Raw genomic sequence first — 19,545 nt, forward strand, 5'->3', positions numbered from 1 at the left:
AGGCAGGCATTCATGTGTTACTTAATTCAAGCATGAATGCATATGAGACAAGGCTGGTTATATGCTAAAGTCAAGCTGAGCACTGACGACAGCATACAGTGAGCTGCCTATAATAGCTTAATGGTAAACATGAAATAATGTAATGTAATATCAAATGTGAGAGCCAGCACTGAGGCAAGCGTGGCATGAAATACGTCGTATAAGCTTTGCAGACGTGTGGCTAAAAATAAATAGAATATTGTATAGTGTGACAGTGGTGGGGTAAGATTTAACATGAGGGGAGTGAAGTATACACTGGAAATAATAGGATAGGAGAGAGAACTGCTAAAATGATTTCCAAGAGGCTGATTTGGTTTCTTGTCAATCAGAAGTCCCAGCCAGTTTCCACCTGCATTTGAGGTGCTGAAGCAATTTGTGAAAGGGTAACTGGTAGGACATTTGGTGGTTCCGATTATAGACAATTTACAATTTGTTATTTTTTTGACCAACACCCGTTGCCCAGCGTATCATTTTACAGCCCATTGGAGACTTTTTGCACCGATATCCTTGAATACACATAATCATAAGTCGTGCTCCGTATGTTTGATCCACTGAGCTGACTTTCTGACATTTCCAACAAAATATTTGATACAGACATTAAACACATCCATTTGGAACACATGCATACGTACACATTATTGGATCAAACATAAAATGTGTCCTCGGCAGCGCAGGGACGACACTGTGTCACATGAAAGAAGCTGTCAGTCATCTGCACCGGCTGTTCAGCGGCAACAATGTCGATGATTACCTGTTGTCATGGCCTCACTGTCACTTACTGTTCGTCTCATTGTTCTTCAAGTCTGCGCACATGACACGACAGAACCCTCTGATGCCAGTAGACATTAATATTTACAGCTGTTACATTGACAAACAGCATCGGGAATTAAATACATTATTCTCAAGTGTTACGGGGTAGAGTTTTTGTATCATATCTGGTCTGTGTTAATTGAAATACCTTTTTCTTATAGGGTTAGGGTTAATGTGACATAATTCAAAGTTCCATCCAAGACCCCCCCACCCTTATTTAAACACAAAGCAAATAAAACAAACGGAAATGAATGAATTAAATACTATGATAGACTAAAATGTTAGGATTGCTGTCAAAAAGCACATTTTATCGGAGGCGCTCGTTACTGTTGTTGGTTCTTTTTTTGGTTCCGTTCAGAGTCGCACGTCTTGGTGAAATGTCCTTGTCTATTTTAATGCATACTGACAGAACATTTGTCACCTGCACTTTACATCTTCTTTCTTACACAGCTGCCTCTTTTAACTACATGACAGCATTAAAGTCACAGTTGCCGCTCACCCCTAGTGTATTTTTATCGAGGGTTACTTGTCGATTGTTTCTCGCACTGTGGAATGGCTCATGCTATCTTGAGCTATCTCTTATCCCCACATCATTTTATGCAGGCAATTTGAATATGCCAAGTGTTCTGCTAAAATCCCCCATAATGCTTGGCTTTTATTAAGCCTCACATACATAACACTGCCATTTGTTGCTGCAGCGGGAGCATTAATTATACAGTTATCCACTCAGGCAAATGTCAACTAAATTTCAAAACAGCTAACCAGAGGAAACAGTGTGGGGAATTAAAAATGTGGCTCCTGCAGCTGTTTATGAGTTCCTGGGGCTCAAGTCATTCGATGTTAGACAGCTGATTTGCATTTATGTTGGATGTGAGCGTGAAGGCTTTAGTTATAGAGCGGAGACGATTAAATGCATCAGTGCTGGGAGTCAGCTATACATGTCTGTTAATGCTCTCATGATGAACACACATGCACACATAGATACACACGCGTCACACACCTTACGAGTGATCAGCAGCACTTATGAGTATAATATATTTTGAGGCTCATTATTAATGACAATCGGTTCTTCTGTATTACATTAAGTCTTTTTGAAATGTAACCACTGTTAAGTATTTACATAATCCTTAATATTGTGGTGTATTTTAAGTTGTTGTGGAGAAAATGGACAACATCCACCATGGATGGCTTCAGCAGCCTGTTTGTTGCGTTCACTGTCCTGTCGTAAAATAGCAAACTCCGGTTCTAAACAGAAACACTATGTCAATTACTTTTCAGTTTCTACTTCTTTTGGCTTCTCTGTTTAGGGGGTTGCCACAGCGGATCATCAGCCTCCATCTTGTCCGATTCCTTGCGTCTTCTTATGTTACACCAACTGTCCTCATGTCTTTCCTCCTGCCTGACAGCTCCATCTGCAACATCCTTTGTCCAATATAATCACTATCCCTCCTCTGCACGTGACAAAACCATCTCAACCTTGCCTCTCTGACTTAATCTCCAAACTGTTCGACCTGAGCTGTCCCTTGAATATGCTCATTTCTAATCCTTGTCCATCTTGGTCACTCACAACTTTAAATCCTCAGCATCTTCATCTGTGCCACCTCCAGCTCCGCCTTCTGTTTTTAGACAGTGCCACAGACGTCTCTTAGCCGTACATCATAGCGACTCGCACTACTGTCGTGCAAACCTTCCCTTTCTCTTTTGCTGCCATCCTTTTGTCACACATCACCAATGACACTCGTCTCCACCCTGCTCGCACTCTCTTCTTCAGTTTCTACTTATTATTATCTGTTATTTTTACTAATTTTTAAATGTTAACATTGTAATTTCAATGAACCAAGAAAAAAAAACAACAACAACACCATTTGGAATTCACTCTATTTTACTCTATGTTTAACTAAAAGAACTTGAAATTAACAATTAATTAACCTGAGCCCGACAATCATTTAAAAACATTAATGTGACATTAAAGCTGTAGTAGGCAGGGTAGTAGTCTATTATACCATGTTTTCAGCTATTTAAATGTGAATATTTTCTACTTTCTGGCATATTTCAGCTTGTTAAATTTCTATCTATCATTTCTATCTATTTCTATCAGAAACTAGAAAATGTTCACATTTAAGAAGCTGAAAAATGATAGAAAGTAGAAAATATTCACATTTAAGAAGCTGAAATATGACAGAAAATAGAAAATATCCACATTTAAATTCACATTTTTAACGCTGTGCCATGTTGAGCGAGCGCTCGGGTAAAGCTGAGTGCGCACAGAAGGGAGAGATTTGAGTGCAGCGCATTGCATGTTAAAATGAATAATTGCAAACATGCAAATACATGTATTGAGCACAGAATATATTTTTGTTTGCTCGAATGAAATTACGTTTTGCTCGCGTATAATTTCTCTTCAAAATGTCATTTCTGTGCTTGCAAAATATATTTTTCTGTGCTCAAAATCTCACATTGTTCCTTCATGAATGTGACGCCGTATAACTCCCAAGCTTTCCACCAAAGTGCTGTGTATGCACGGCACCTGCTCCCTGTTCCACAGAGAAGCGGTCTAGTCAACGTATTGCTCAGATCAATTGATTTACATTATACTGAATGTTTTTTTTTATGGATTTATTGATGAATGAAGCCAAAAAATATGTTGCCTACCGCACCTTTAATGAAGAAAAAACAGCCAATGGCAGCTGTTTCATGGACTTCTTTGATAAGTTGACTTTCTAACTTGTGGACACGACAGTTTTTTTTTGTTTTTTTCTATCTGTGTTACCTGCTACAGCTGCCATCTGTTCACTGTGAGGCTCATTACATGTTGTAGGTTTGAAATTTATATTTGCATATGTGAGGCATGTATGAGTTGGATTTCATTAAAGAGATTGCGTCTCTTCCTCCTGTAGAGCCACCATACCTCTTTGATTTTCATCTGCATAACACCAATTTTTCCAATTATCTTGTGACATTATCTACACAGATTGTTATCGACTTCTTATCCAGTCCATTGTCTGAGAGAACACAGAAAAAATGATATTAAAAGATATATTGTGAATCCAGTCGCATTACAGTAAAGGTTTATTACATAAATGTATACCTCAACAGAAGGCATCCATTTTCACTCAACTACATAACTGCACCTTCAGTTTACAACATGAGCAGAACTGCAATATACTGTATATTGTGTGCACTACATCAAGTTAGCATATGTCAGCCTTTAATTCAAGCTCAGCATCCCACTTAAGCTATTGAGATTGAGGTAAAACAGTGTTTAAAATGATCATTTTAATAATGCAGCACATTATTTAGTTTTAATTTTAAATGTTGTGACATTAGGAGTTGTTGACTGGTCACTAAATGTCAGAGCGAAAGACTTGTCAGGGTAGTATATGTGTATTCTCACATGCACTGTGAGGCAATGCAATGATACATCATTTAAAATATCAACATCTTGGTTATTAATTCATTCATTTATGTTAAATTCATGCATGCAAAGGACGATATGTAGCATTTGGTGTGAAAAGTCTCCTATTGTTGAAATACTAAATCCAATAATGTGCACATGTGCCACTCAGTCAGGGTGTCATATGATTCAAGTACACATGTGCTGGGCTGGTGGTTTCAAACAGACAAGTTGATGTGCTCTGGTGTGGTATTTAATTACAACCACTCATGAATATTGCAATGTTCCACATATTCCACCTAAATAAAATGAAGACAAAGATCAGTACACAGAGGCCTGAGAGATAATCGTTGTCTGGCATCATCTGGACAAGGAAGGTCTGTAGTCCCTCAGTTGACTAATACTAGGATGGTGACAAACAAGCAGAGGAGGCGACTTGGAAAACAAGAGAAACCTGGCTAAGAAACGGGTACACAGCAGAGGCAGCAATATTATCTGTTGACTTCGGTGAGTGTGGGATGTGGCTATGCTGGCACGTTGTACTCTTTTGGCGCTTGTTACAAAAGTGGAGATACTTACAAGGAAGAACAGGTGTTATGATTCGCTCAGAGAGCCTCTGTCTGACAATATAATGGCAATAGAACCAAAAGGAAACTTAAGAACCTGTCGGATGTCACACAATTCCTGAAACGTGTGAAAAGACACTGAGGGCAAAAGGCAACCATCATTGCCAAAACTTTCATCCCTCAGTTGGCTGAAATGCAGCATCGCACTGTGTTGATGTGCATAACATTAAATCAAGGCCCCTGAAGCCTTGTCTATGTTCTCAACTGTGCACTGAGAGGAGCTGATCACCAAAGCCTTGTCCTCCTCCACAGAGAAGTACGCTGCCCGTGATGTCTTGATGAGGTCCGAGGAAAGCTTCTGTCCGTGGCTACGCTGTCCCACATGAGGACACTGCGTCGGCTCACCCTGCTGACATGTCAAAGCCTCTCATCGCGTTTAACAACAAGGCTGCGCAGGAGAGAAAACCTTCACTCATTCACTCACAGGATTCGAGGGGTTTACGGGAATGCTCAGCCTCTGTGCTGTGCAGCTCTTGAACAGCGTGATTTGAACATGTTCCCACTGGCATCAGATGCACCACAGGCAGCCAGAGAGCATGCTGTATTTGCCGAACAACTCAAGACTTTAAATAAGAGGGTTGGACATGGACCTGACACCATTAGGGGGCTTAGCTCCTTTTGTTGTATGTTTTTAACCCTCTGTTTCAGGTTTACTCAAAAACCAAAAAGAGGGGTTTAAAACAGAGGGGAGACTGACAGAGACAGAAAGACGCAAACTCAATGAACTCACCATTAAGATTGGTCTCTAAACCTGCAGGCTTTTCTTTGTTGTGAATGCCCTAATTCAAATCCCTCTATAAGGGGAGAGGGGAAGAGACTGCTATAACCTTATATTCTCCAATTTCTTTCCCCACTAGCTGTGTAATTGGGTTCCCTCCGCACTCTCCATGTTTCATGTCCACAGAGAGGTGCTTGGCCTTTCCACTTGTGGGCGCAGTTCTCGTCACACTAAAGTGAGGATCCACGTCAGTCTAGCATCCCATGCTTATATTTTTTCAGCTCACTGTGATGCCCCCATTCGTATGTCCTTGTATTCTTTAAACAATGGGTTACACAGGTGTGGATGCCTTTTGTCTAATTATAGTATGACCAATGGGGTACAGTGGAGGTGAGCAAGTGGAGTATCCCACTGTACTTGCAAATTCCCCATGCAGCCTTGCTGCTGTACCCACTTTTATTCCCAATTTTCAGTGACTGATTAAGGTCACAGAGAGTGAGTAAATGTCTTGCCTCCTCGTCACTGCATGCGTCGCGGAGATGTGAGCGCAGGTAGCTCAAGTCAGCCGAGAGAGACGACGCATGGTGTCCTTTCATTCCCTGTGGGAGTGGGACTGGGCCAGCTGACCTTCAGGTAGAGGATCACAAGCGGTGACACCCGCTGGCACAAACAGTGAAACGATAGCGAAAGGCCCAGATGGAGAAAGGGAAGACCTCATCATTGCGGTCAAGATGAAAAATACCCACGACATGTTGGATGCGGACCGTCCCCAGGCATTCAATACAAACCATTACCCCAAGGCACCGCAGAGACAAAAAGTGGCTATTGACGACGATGATGATGATGATGATGATGATGGCCACCTGCAACGTCAGAAACACAGTGAGCATTATTTAAATGGATTTGGGCTGCAGCAGCATGTGAAGAGCCGTGTAAAAAAAATGGCAACACAAACAACAGCTGTGATACAAAATGGCGCCCAGCTTCTGCTCTCCCCCAGCTACATAATACATGGCTAACAAGACAAATGTCCCTGTGCTTTCTTTTCTCCATGAATAATGCATGGATTCCGCACAGTTTCTAAACAACAGATGAGTGTTTTATCTGTGGAAGGATCACCTGGTGGAGTTGCTGCTGACTGCTGTGATGGAGCTGTAAAATCAGGGCTGCATAACCCCTCTTTACTCCTGCACAGCAAAGCCTGTGCAGACACACAGCACTAGTTTCAATCGCAACTTGAAATTGTTGATCTTGCGTCAACTACGTGTGGATGAAAAGACAAAAAAAAACGTTCTTATCGTTCTCTAAGTTATTTCCTGTTTATTGCTGAGGAGCAACTAGAAACGTGCTACAGTTAATGAGGTACCACACACATCGTACATCAACAGCAGCAGCTTCCACTTCTCGAATATGACTAAACCAACTACCCCGTGATAGAAAGATTCAAAGACATGATTCGGTTACAGACCCCTGAGCTTTGTCGTGTACCTAATAATAGCTACCAGATTAAAGTGTTTTCTCACGTTTGGGGTTACAATCGTGACCAAATTGCAACACCCCAGCATATGTTAATGATTAGTTTGAAATAGTCCAGATATTCCCAGCATCACCCTTTGCAGTTAATGAGGTTCAGCTTAGACCTGTGTGCCAAGCTGTTTTTTTTTTTTGTCCGTGTGTGGGAAATTTGATTTCTGTCAACTTCATTATAAACAAATGTCTTTTATGCCAATGTCCAACTTACTGTTGCAGAAGAAGGGACATAGGTCATTTTGTTTATATCTTCTAGTTTGTGTAGAAGATATAGTATAGTGTGAAAAGGCGCAATGAAAGAATCAAAGAGGAAACACATTAGGTATGCATTAAAGAAAAAAAACAAACAATGTGACTTACTTAAGCCAAAATAGTTGACATTTATAATAAAGTCATATTATTTACACATACTTTGATAATGGCAGGACAGTTGCCTTTTAGTAAAGAGCTTTTGCAGTCACAGTATGAGTGGTATATTCAGTTATGATACATGGATTGTGTCGTTAAACAGCCTTTTAGTGTACAAATGTCTCTGTGGTAACCTTATCTAATCACCGTCTTTCTTTGTTTTTTCCTCTCACTCTCCTCACCTTATATTTTACCTTGCATTTCTAAAGCTGAGTTTTGATTGATGGGATCCTCTCATTTTCATCTGTGTCAGCAAACAAAGAGAACATAAGGGAAGGCGATATTGAAATGCAAATGTTACTGAGTGGCTTTGGGATACACTTCAATGACAATAGACAGAAACAGAGCCAAGTGTTTAGTAAGTTTAACATTACTAGAAAACTAGAAACATGAGTGTCTACGTAACTGAATAAGGACAGAGGGTTTATATGTTGATACCAAGTATCTGTTTTGTTGTTAGTGCAGGCTGAAAGATGGGGCAGTGCCAACATCTGGTGCACATCACCATGTGGAGGCTCAGTCTCTATCATGATGCCCTCCCTGTCATAAACTAATATGTAATTGTTCCAGTAAAATATGCATTATTCTGCTTCCCTTTCTCTGCAGCAGTTACATATACAAACACGTTCAAATTGGTTCAGTGTAGAGCCCGCAGGTGGACTCATAAGTCCTTTGAAATGTCTTTGACTAGTAACAAACATTACCTACTTCATTGGCTTTAACAATTGATCATTAAAACTGCAGGAGTAGCAGTATAGTTGTTTATGTTTCCTGATTCGACTTGATGTGCCAGAGCTTTGGCTGTGAGAATCCAGATCTAATTATGCGACCACACTCACATTGTGGGGGATTCCCACTTTCTTTGTTGGACATAGTTGTACAGGGCCATTTTAGACGAAATGACTACTTCAGTAAATAGTCGGCCCAGTCCACATGTGTTGGAGTTTGTATGGGATGTAACAGACCCCTAATAAAATGTGTAATGAATGTCTAATGCTGTCTATCATTCATCACCATCACAGTTCACAGCATTGGAGTTAAACCAGACTAGGGTGAATACATCTTGCCTGTTTCTAAATAATGCATTTTGTGTCATCAAAAATGTGTCTTTAAAACTTATTGTATTGGTTTGGTTACTTTGGTTACCATGTTCAACCCTCTTGTTTACTTTTCTCTCACATAGGTATTGCATTAGCATACTGTGTTCCTCTGTTTTCAGGTGGGCATGATAATTCATGATTCACACTCTTAGCCACCGCTTTTATGAAACGATGAACCAGTTTGCCCTCCTCACCCAAGAGCTTCCTCTATAAATGGAACAGAACAATCTCATGTAATGGGTGTGAGGCGGCCACACTGATTAATGGAACATGGGAATTGTCTCAAAGCCATTTGTGAAGGTGAAAATAAGGCCCTCCTCTTCAATTTTCAATATATTTTAGCGATATGTGATGGAATAACAAAGGATTCTGCAAGGGCAATTTGCAGTGCCCGAAGAGAACAATTTTGCTTGGCAAATTAGCCCTTCATTTGAGAAGTTGCCTTCCAGGCTGATGGAAAATGACAGAAATGGTCTTGTGTGAGCACACCTCATTCATGTCTACCTTTAAGACGCCGCCTGGACACATCTTTCTGGTCTGTGTCTCTTCAGAACCTAAAGAGTTTTCACGGCGTGCACGTGTCCTCACGCACAAGTTTTGATTGTGTTTCCAGTCGCCTTTGAAATGTGCCTTCACGTCAACAGACACCAATTTCTGTCATCTGTTTCTTCAAGAGGAATGATTATAATGATTGCTGGAAAAGTTCTTTATGGGTTATGTCTGACGACTTACTCTTTCTTTGCTCTTTCTTTTGTCTGTTCTCCTTTCCTTTTTTTTTTTGCCAGTGGCAATTATGCTGAAGGATGAATACTTTGTTCGGGGAGCAGGCCTACCGGGGAGATTTAAAGCAGAAAAAGTGGAGTTTCATTGGGGTCCCAGCAACGGATCTGATGGATCGGAACACAGCATCAACGGCCGGCGCTACCCTGTGGAGGTAAGCTCAATTTACCAGCCTTGACATATTCAGGAATGAGCCAGCAAGTACTTTCCTTGTTTCGACAGGGATGTAGATTCTGTGATCTACATCTTAGAACACTGCCACACTGGCCTCATTATAGCGAATCGAGTCCTCAGCTCTGTTCTTTTATAAAATACTGTATATAAAATGACATCATCACGATAGCAGGAGAATTGTAGGCAAATGTTTCATAAGAATTCTGATCCTGATTTGAACACACACTTGCACACACGCAAAACCATCATCATCGTCATCATTGGGGGTCACTCGAGGTGAGTATGACTGTCTTCTCCATAAGGCTGTCCGCTGATGGCTGTAGAGGCCTATCCATGATCCACATACATGTTAGTGTCTCAGTAAGAAACAAGTATGAAACAGCCTCCACTCCTAGAGCAATAATAATAATAATAATAATAATAATACATTTATTTTGTGGCTGTTGTGGCTGGGTTTCATGTCACATTATGCAACTCCCTCCCAGTGAAATCATTGGCTCTTCCCATATTTATAAAGCTTCAAGTAAGATTGTCCTTGAAATAAGTTTAAAAAAAAAACGTATTGGTATTTCGGACACCCATAGATTGTATAGGCAACAACATCCTCAGAACACGAAGGTAGGGGACAGTGTGGCATTTGGCATTAAGGTCACAGATGCACAGGTACTTTAGTGTGACATCAAATTAACAACCAGCAAACGGTCAAGACCAGGAATTATCTTTCAAATTTTTCTCTTTTAGCATCCAACTTTAACTTTTTCCGACTAAACTCGTTATGATGTAGTAGATATGGGTGTGCCTTACTGTGTCTGTGTATTTGCTTGTTATTTGTTTGCATCTGTCAGTCTCGTGAATGCTGAAATGTCATCCATCGCTCTGTCTGGACCTCTCGTAGACCACTGCCTCTTTGCTATGGCTGGCCAAACAGATGAATATGTATTGTTTGACATTTGGCAGATCAGCTCGCCGACAGATCTGCTTGATATTGTAATCTTCTCCTTCCGCTCCAAACTCTCTCTGGCTTTTTTCTCGTCTCAAACCTTTTCACAATGTGGCATATAGGTGCTTTTGTGTCAGTGGTTGAGATAGCCCAGTGTGGTCGTGATGCAGTTATCCCCTTGATTTGATCTTAGAAGTACTGCTTGCCCGCAGGTGAGGAATTCAGAGATTCTGCTCAAAACACGCAACCTCAATTCATGGCAAAGCATCGTGGATCTATGTTTCTAAATCGATGTGAGACGTCAGCAAGGCAAAGTTTCCTCGTATTGAGCTTCCACACACACAGAGTACACCAATGATTGGCAGGATGGCTCAGCTAAGATGATTTTCCTAGGGCAACAACTGAGCCTGATCATTTTGTGGTGATGGTGCGATTTGTTCAAACTTGGTAGGCAATATGTATGTTTATTTATTTCGGTCATGTCAGTTAGATCACTCATCATCACCCATCATCTTAGTATAGTCCACACAATACACATAACCGAAAGGGAAAGCGGGAGAAGCAAAAGCTTATCTAGTCCCGCCCCCATTACCCACAGAATACATATATTCATCGTACAATACATAATTTCATCATACTATTTTTTTTTTATTTTTTTTTTCATATGACATTTTGACAAAAACATGTTTCAGCATCAGGTAGCACTCAGAGTCACAAAATGATCCAATCAATATATAGCGTATTGTGTTTGTTAATGAAGTTAAATTTGTGTATGTTGTTGAACAATGGCACTACTTTTGCCACTTTCATTTTGGTGGGAAATGTCCCTGTCATCTATTACTTTCTAATTTAGCTTCATGTGGAGGGTGGATGTTTTTGCTACGCATTTGTTGACCAGGTGTCTAATCTCTCTGTCCTTCACTGGGGTGAGAAACATTGTGCTGGGGTTTCTGTCTCTGTCATTATCAAGTGTCATAAGTGGTCCCAGTGAAGGAGTGAGTCAGGAATGTTCTTCGCCAGATTCGGCCCCACATTGACTAAGAATTCATTAAATATATATAATAAATATATATTTAATAATAATATATTTTTGTTGTTAATGATCAATAATTCACCAATCCTGAAATTGACTTCTGCATGTCCCCTAGACAATTTTTTTTCAGCCTTGGAGAAAATCTGCCATGGGGAAGGATATTTTGACCAATGCGCTCCTCTTGGCTGTTTTACTCGTAGCACACCCACATCCCATCTGTGGAAGGGTAACTATTCCAGCATTGGAAACAACTGCCCACGCTAAAAAAAGCAACCAAACAAGTAAAAGAAGCTAAAAGAGAGTCTTACAATTAATGGGCGGAGCCTTTCAGAGATAGAGATAGCCTCAAGTTATTTTATGTGTGTGAAAAGTGTTCATATTTTAGGACCTGGAAAATAAACTGTAATAGCGATTATATGCAGCTGAATATCCGAAAATCCTTGAGTTTTCAAACTATTTTTAAAATGTATTTAATGGAATTGTATTATTACTATTAGTAGTAGTAATAGTAGTAGAAGTAATAGTGGTGGTAGTAGTATAACTACTACAATAACCATTTATACCTTGGGTATAAATTGGGTCTGTGGCATTAAGTAACACAATGCCTCAGCATTGGTGCAAACAGTAAATTAGCTTTGTTTTCAATTGTAATACAGCTGAAGGACATGTTATTTTAGGGCTTTAATCACATCACTGTGATTCTGTGATATTTTTGATTGAGGTTATCATTCCATCAGATTCTCATGGTACCATCCCATGCCTATTTCCCATTATTATTTCCTGGTGGTGTATGTGAATGAAGACGTTCCAGTTGGCCAACACCCAAGTTAATTCACTCCAAGTAAGTGGAGGCATTAACCTAACAGTGTGTTAGTCAGTGCGCAGCTGACCTGTGGCTGGGATTTATCCTCCTGTTTCCTCGTAACGTACACGTTCATATACATAGAAACAAACATGGAGACTGCAGTGTTGACCTCACCTGATGAATGTTCACCTTCCAATTAGACACTTGAACCTGCATCACGTCTGCTGCCTCAGTAACTGATCAATGTGTGGTCATTCTCACTTATCTGGGATGAATGTGGGCCAGGACCTGTGTGTGTGTGTGTGTGTGTGTGTGAGTAGCAAGAAAGGTAAAAGTAATTCCAGATATGACAAAGCAGTGACCTGCATGCTCAGGGCGAAGGAGGCTGAGTGCCTCACAGAATCTTGATTATGGTGTAGTCAGCTCTGTGATTCACTGGACGGAGAATGTGATACATTGTGAATACATATACCTATAGTGCTGTACATCATTTTTACAACTGCAGGTTCAGTGCAATGTTTCCTTCTTTGTTTGTGTATCCCAGCGGTTCCCAAACTTTTTTTCTCCCTAGGGCAGATACAAAGATTTCAAGATTTGTGCATGCTTTAAAGTCACCTAGAAACGTTAACACTATAGTGCCCACAATTCCGATCAAGCCTATTAGCTCGGCACGGCTCTCTCTCTCCGTATTTCTTGGTATAGCTGTGTTTAGATCGTGTGTTGCCCGATGACAGCCTGGATAGGATTTCTATGAGTCAAGTTAGACAGAGGAAACAACGACGTTGTGCCAGTAAAGGAAGATGGCTGCAAAACAAGTGTTTTTTGAACAAATTTGGATTAACTTTGATATGGATGGCCTCAAACACAGTTTGGCCTCTTAAACATTCAATTTCACTTAACACACACACACACACGTTATGTAAACGTTGAAAAAAAATCTTGTTTTACTGCAACTGTGTGTCAGCAGAGGAAATTTAACCACTGGGTGCAAAACATGTGCTACCTGTGTATCAAGGGTGAATTGCTCTTACGACACTGTAACATTCCCTCAGCATGTTCTCTGATGCTGCATCATAGCCACAGCACCCGTGGTGAGATAGGGACACATGTTTTGATTGCTCTCCAGCACCTGGTTCACTGTTATTGTCTGCTGCTACACCGCACAGTGTTTTCTCTGCAGAGAGAGAATGGAAAACTGATATATGGACTCGCATGCATGCACCCGCAGAGAGCATGGCGCATGTTTCCACTTATAGCTATCGGCTTGCCTGTTTCTGTACTGTCCCTGTTCACTAATCGCATTCAAGGATCATTTTATTTGTCGTTTTAATGCTCCACGTAAAACACATCCACCAATCAGTGATTCCGTGCAAGACAGAAGACAAAAACATTAATCTTAGAAATAAAATAATTAGTAATTATTTTGAATATAATTAGAGGAACAGTTCTCATTCTGTCTCAGTTTGTCAGATTCTCTGGTTAAGCGGTCAGATTAAGAAAGATCAAGGATGACATTGTTGCCATAGGTGAGATTGGTAACTGGTGCCCCCACCACAACTGGATCACCACGAGATGCAATATGAAATATTTATTTCATATATTAAAATTGCTCTTCAAATGTACAAGCTTTTTTTTTTTCCATATTAAAAAAGTAGAAGCAATTCTTAATGAGTTTGCCTGAAATGACCTTCTGACTAATTGCATTCTCAGTGCATCAGACGGTGCTGGCCAGTCAGCAAGATCTATAGGTGTTGCCTTCATGTACTCGCATACTTCAGGATGTGTTCCAGTGGATGGGCTGCAGTCTGATGTAAAGTGTATCAGCAGTGGATGCTGCGCTGGTTGTTTCTTCACCTGCAGGTCAAGAATCAAGGTGTACATGTACATGATTGCAGTCAAGGGATTAGTACTAAACTACTGTAACTACGGTAACTATGGTTCTATAATAAGCCACTTTAATGTTTTCCTATAGCTATTTTTTATTTTTATGTGGTTTGTCAAAAGGAAAATGTATGTAGAACCTGCTTTGGCAATTAGTTTCATAAAAGTTGAGCTAACAATGCAGACTTACTTCCTTACCCCTCTCCTCTCAGTCACGTTTAGTCATGATGGGCTGCTCTGCTTTAGTTAGCAATATTGTAGAGAATGATTCACAAAGATCTCCCCAGTTGTCAAATTGTGAGTCATGGCACAGCATTTCTGTCTCTTTTCAACTGACCTAAATTCAGGGGCTTTGAGATGTTGCTTCCGCAGATGATTAGAATTCAAAAAAGTCGATGCTTTTTATCAAGGGTGAGATCAAAACAAGACAAAGACACTAACGTAAATGGGGAAATGCTTCACACCAAATTAAGAAACCAAGCTCCTTTTTTTTTTAATGCTGAACATGAATTTGTCTTCCCTTATTCCCGTACGTAGATGGTGTTGTGTAGATATTTTAAGTTTAGAGGGCTCTGCATAAATACATTTAAATTTATGTTGGGCAGTTTCACAAAACAGTTTAAACTGTAGGTTGACTCGATAGTTTTGGGAGTTTGTTTAGCTGCAGCAATTACTTTGTTGTGCATGTTGCTGGCACCAGGAACCAGTCTGAGATACAAGCACTTGTCACCACTAAAAATGTGGTTGCCAGTGGGGGCACAAAGAATATTTTTTTGCCATTTAAGAATAAGCTCACTAAGTCAAATCTATGGATACTTAAGTCTATGAAACCTCAGGGTTGCATTTTTTTCTCACTGTTAGACAGCCTTTTCGGAACTGAAACTTAATAAACAACTCACAAATCACAACACTGACTATTTTTCATTACCTCATACCTTAAAAAACGTGACGACCTACATTTTTATACAAACATTATTTGTATCCTATTTGAACCTGTGGAACTTTCAGCATGTCAATGGTTTTGGCTTTTGATTAAACATGCTTATAATAATGTGGTTTGTGTTTCAGGAAAGTTGAGAGATGAACTTGACTTATCCACTTTAACTTTTTCAGTTAACCAAAATCATCAGGTCAACAATTCACTTTGTCCGGTACTCAGGTCTATGACCAAAGCCCTGCAGCACTAATCTCCATCTACCTCAGCTGATTAAACCCAAAAGAGGCCGGAAACTCATTTTGTTTTGTTAGCTATATATGACGATGGTTATCCTGATATTAAGGCTGCAACAATTAAGCAAATCTTAAATCATTGCATTTATTTATTTCACAAATAAACACTACAAGGTCAACATTCCGAGGTTTTGGACACATATTTTACAATTTGATCACTTGTTATGGATGACCAACTCACACAAGATTAATCAGTCGTGATAATAGATGACATTGCAGCCCAATATTAAATGGGGCAGTCCAACATTACCATTTTACCATGTGGACATTACCAGTCAGCTTCAATGAGCAGCCTCACACAGCAGTTGTCGTAGCGGTGTTGTTTCACAGTGAAGACCACAGGGACAGATTCAACATCAATAATAGCAGAAATGATGACAACTTTAATAACATCAAGAGGAGGTGGAGGAACAGTCTAAATGCCTGTCAGCAGTCCCGTGATGTAACTCGTGCTGGGTAGAATGATCAAGCTTGTTTTGCTCGAATATTAAGTGAAGGGGAAATGTGATTATAGGCTTCATTTTCTAGATTTGTATTTTTTTTATTGGTTTTGTTTTGTGTCGCTCTTTTTCTTAAGGGTGCCGGGAGAGGAAGGCTCCTGCGGTGTCAGAAATAGACTGCGTGGGAAGCCTGATTGAATCTCAGTACATTTCCCGTCAACCTGCCCTTTTAGATGCGCATGCACCTTGTGGGGTGACGATGTAATGGTGGTTTTAAGTGACAGGTCTTGGTTCACCAGCAGCAGTATGATTCTCATTCTGGTGATCATAAACATTCACAGCAGGCCTCATAAAAATACACTCTCCACTTTTAGAGAAGCGTTGTAACATTTCATTTCCCACTTTTTTTTTTTGAACCTACACTTGTTATTTTCTTTTCAATTGAATTTCCTTTAAGTGCATCTTTACTTATTTTATTTACTAAAAATTATCTTTACTTTTGGACTCCCATTTGCCTCCCGATCCTTGGTTTTTCATCCCATCCTTTCATTTCCCTTCCTTTCCTTATCCTCCTGCACCTCGTACCTTGGCAGCTCACTGCCTTGCAGTGGGCGGTGGTGAAGATAGACTGTGCTGCTCGTGTGCCTTCTCTTCTTTCTCTGCATGAATGATGTATGATTTACAAGCCTTGCCATTTAGTAATTGTAGCCTAATAGAGCCCCGTGAATGGCATGATGAAGTAGGGACCCGCTGCTCCCCCACCTGCTGCTTTAAACGGTAATGCTGTGGTTAATATGCTAAGCACAGCACTGGCAGGCAGCACGGCACGGGTCTTGAGCCGGAGTGTGTCACACCCAGCGGGTCCTGTGCGAGTGTGTGTGTGTGTGTGTGGGTATGCTCACTCCCATGTCCTGTACCCGCTCTGTGCTTTATATTCACAGTAGAGGTGCTGCAGGTGCTCTCATTGAGGAATTTGTGTGATTGTGGATCGTGGATTGTTAAATCAGGCCCAAGGTCAAGTGGGAAAAAATAAATAAATAAAAAAAAGTTTTAAATGCACGCATACACAATAGTTGAAAATGACTTTTCAAGAGGCTGCTGTTTGCAAGCAGAGCTTCAAGGTTTTCACCCAATACCTCCTGAAATCTGTCCAACAACCCGCAACCACGACAAAACACACACAACATTGAGAGCCAGTTACGTATTTATGGCAATTTCAGTCTGGGTGGTAGAGAAAGCAGTTTATTTGCTTTTTTACGATCAGTCATTTGTTTAACCTGAGAATGATGTATATGTGCAGGTTTTCAGTAGTTGTAATGTCAATTGTGATGACCACAGACCTCCTAATTGTTCAGAAAAGAATGACAACCATCTTGTTTACACTTAAGAAACTTACCAGGAAGGGAGCATGGAGGATGGATGACATCAGCATTTGTATTAATGGGAGAAAACCGGTGTTTACTTGTCTTTGCGCCTAAAACACCGACAAAAAAGTTTAGAAACTCAAAGAGAGAGCTGAGTTTATTTTTGACAGTCATTGCAATGCACCACGGTGAACATGGGAAGTAATGAGTTCTACAATGTGTGTCACTCCTAGGCTGTTTATTTACAATTTCCCTTCATTAAATTTAAATCCGAGTATTATCACCCAAACTCTGCTCTGCAGCGCTGTTGCCAATTCCACTTAGTTTCATAGCATAATAACTTTCCTGTGCAGGTTCTTGTCGAACTTTTTATGTCCAGTTTGTTACCAGCAAGCTGTGATTTCGGCGATATACCACATTTATTGGCAAACAGACAGAGTTATCAATCACAGGAGAAAGAGGAACATTTGGCATGCATAAACTGATGTCGGACGAGTGGTTTGTGAAACTGCTGAACTCCTCGGAATTTCGCACACAGCAGTCCCTAGAGTCTCTTTTCCTAAAAAAATAAAGCCAGAAAAAAAAAAAAACCACAACAGTTTTGCACATGGAAACACCTAGAATGGATGATTGGAGCTTAAAGGAAGGCTATACAAATTCATGCCACAAAGAACTGTGCGCAGAGGTTAGTCCAAGTGATGTACAATTTGTACAGTTTGGTGCACGATCTTGGTTCGGTCAAAAGAGACAACAGAGAAGATGGTAGCCATAGAAAATTGGTTGAGGTAATAATACGAGGAAATCTGTACAATACATATACAGTATATATATTATATATATTATGACTAATATAGTGATGAATCACCACTACTGGAAGTGAATATGAAACATATACATGCATGAAAGGCTTGACTCGTTTATGAATGAAACGGTGGGCGTGTACATTCGCATGGAAAAGCTGTATTTATATAGTGCTTGTCTAGTATTGATGACCACACAGTGCTGCTTTACACTACAGTTTTGCCATTCACCCGTTCACATTCATACAGTGCATTTATGTGCGGCGCTCTTTATGCACCTTCACATGCTGCCAGCGCAGCCGTCAGGAGCAACTTGGGCTTCCAGTTGAGAGACAACTTAATCTACCCCTCACCCACCATAAATCTGAAACCAGTCGCGAACTTACCACACACTCATATTCATTACGATATGCACCCCAGTGTGTCAGTAAACCAGTATACTAGTCTGCGGGACCTCACCTGTCCCCTCAAGCAGGTGAGGGTGCTATCAGCGCTGTAGCTGGCTGAGGAGCTAAGCTATCCATTCTGTCTGACTGCCTCTTGCCAAGGCTCATTTTTATCTCAACCTCCTCCCAAGCCTCCCAGACGTGATAAACGAGAGGAGCGAAGGTTGAAAAGATGGAGGGGGAAGGGCTGAGTGTGTGTGGCTCTAGAACTTGCTCTGCCAGCTTTTACCCACCTGCCTAGATAAGAAAGGCACTGTAAATTAACACGCGATAGGGGGGCTGAGAGCACAGGCGGTGTGTGTGTTGTGCGCTCATTCACACATATGCACACACACACACACACACACATTTCCTCTCTTTGCTTTGCTGCAGGTATCACAGATAAAGATGTGTCATTGATGAATGGGATTTTATTTCCCATCAACCTTTGCTGCGTGGGAAATGGAAAGCACATCCTGGCCCCTAAATCATCAGATGAGTGATGATAACACCGGGTAGCAGTTTTCATTTGTACGTACTATTTTCCTGCAAAACCCTGTATTCAAAGTGTTTGTTTCCATCAGTTTCCTGTTGTGTGTGATTGTTAGCGTGTGTGTTCCCCTTATTGAAATGAATGCTCCGCTTACACAACCTGTTGTGGAGCTGTTTAAGCTCTTGTATGGACCTTGTTTAATCACAACGCAGGGCAGAGATCTCCTAATTTACCCTTCACCGACACGCAGACAAAATCACAAGGAGGAGAGCATCACCACACCATTCTTTTCCTCACAATATGAGAAATACAACACCTGCCTGATGCAGAATAATGACACGGCCTAATTCATGCTCCTCTATTTTTGGTACCATTTGTTTCCTTAATTGCTTCTGGCAGTCAATTCCTGACTGCAAATGACAAAATAAACAATATTGGAGTCAGTGTGCTCAGTGCAAACACCATCATTCACTGGGACTCATGAGCTGGCACGGTAAACTTTTTATTTGGCATATATTTGTCAAACAAATCAAAAGCACTTCAGCAAACTGGCAC

The 19,545-nt window shown here is 40.6% G+C and overlaps 1 protein-coding gene across 1 annotated transcript in view; it reads left to right on the forward strand.

Moving 5' to 3' along the window:
- LOC131460626 (receptor-type tyrosine-protein phosphatase gamma-like) overlaps positions 1-19,545 on the forward strand; it is a 355,572-nt gene that overhangs the window by 231,845 nt on the left and 104,182 nt on the right. Inside the window, exon 4 of the mRNA XM_058631264.1 lies at positions 9,411-9,559. Within this exon, the coding sequence (XP_058487247.1) occupies positions 9,411-9,559 (149 nt within the window). The remainder of the gene's footprint in view (positions 1-9,410; positions 9,560-19,545) is intronic.

Source organism: Solea solea, chromosome 6 (assembly GCF_958295425.1).
Source record: "Solea solea chromosome 6, fSolSol10.1, whole genome shotgun sequence".
Lineage (NCBI taxonomy): Eukaryota > Metazoa > Chordata > Actinopteri > Pleuronectiformes > Soleidae > Solea > Solea solea.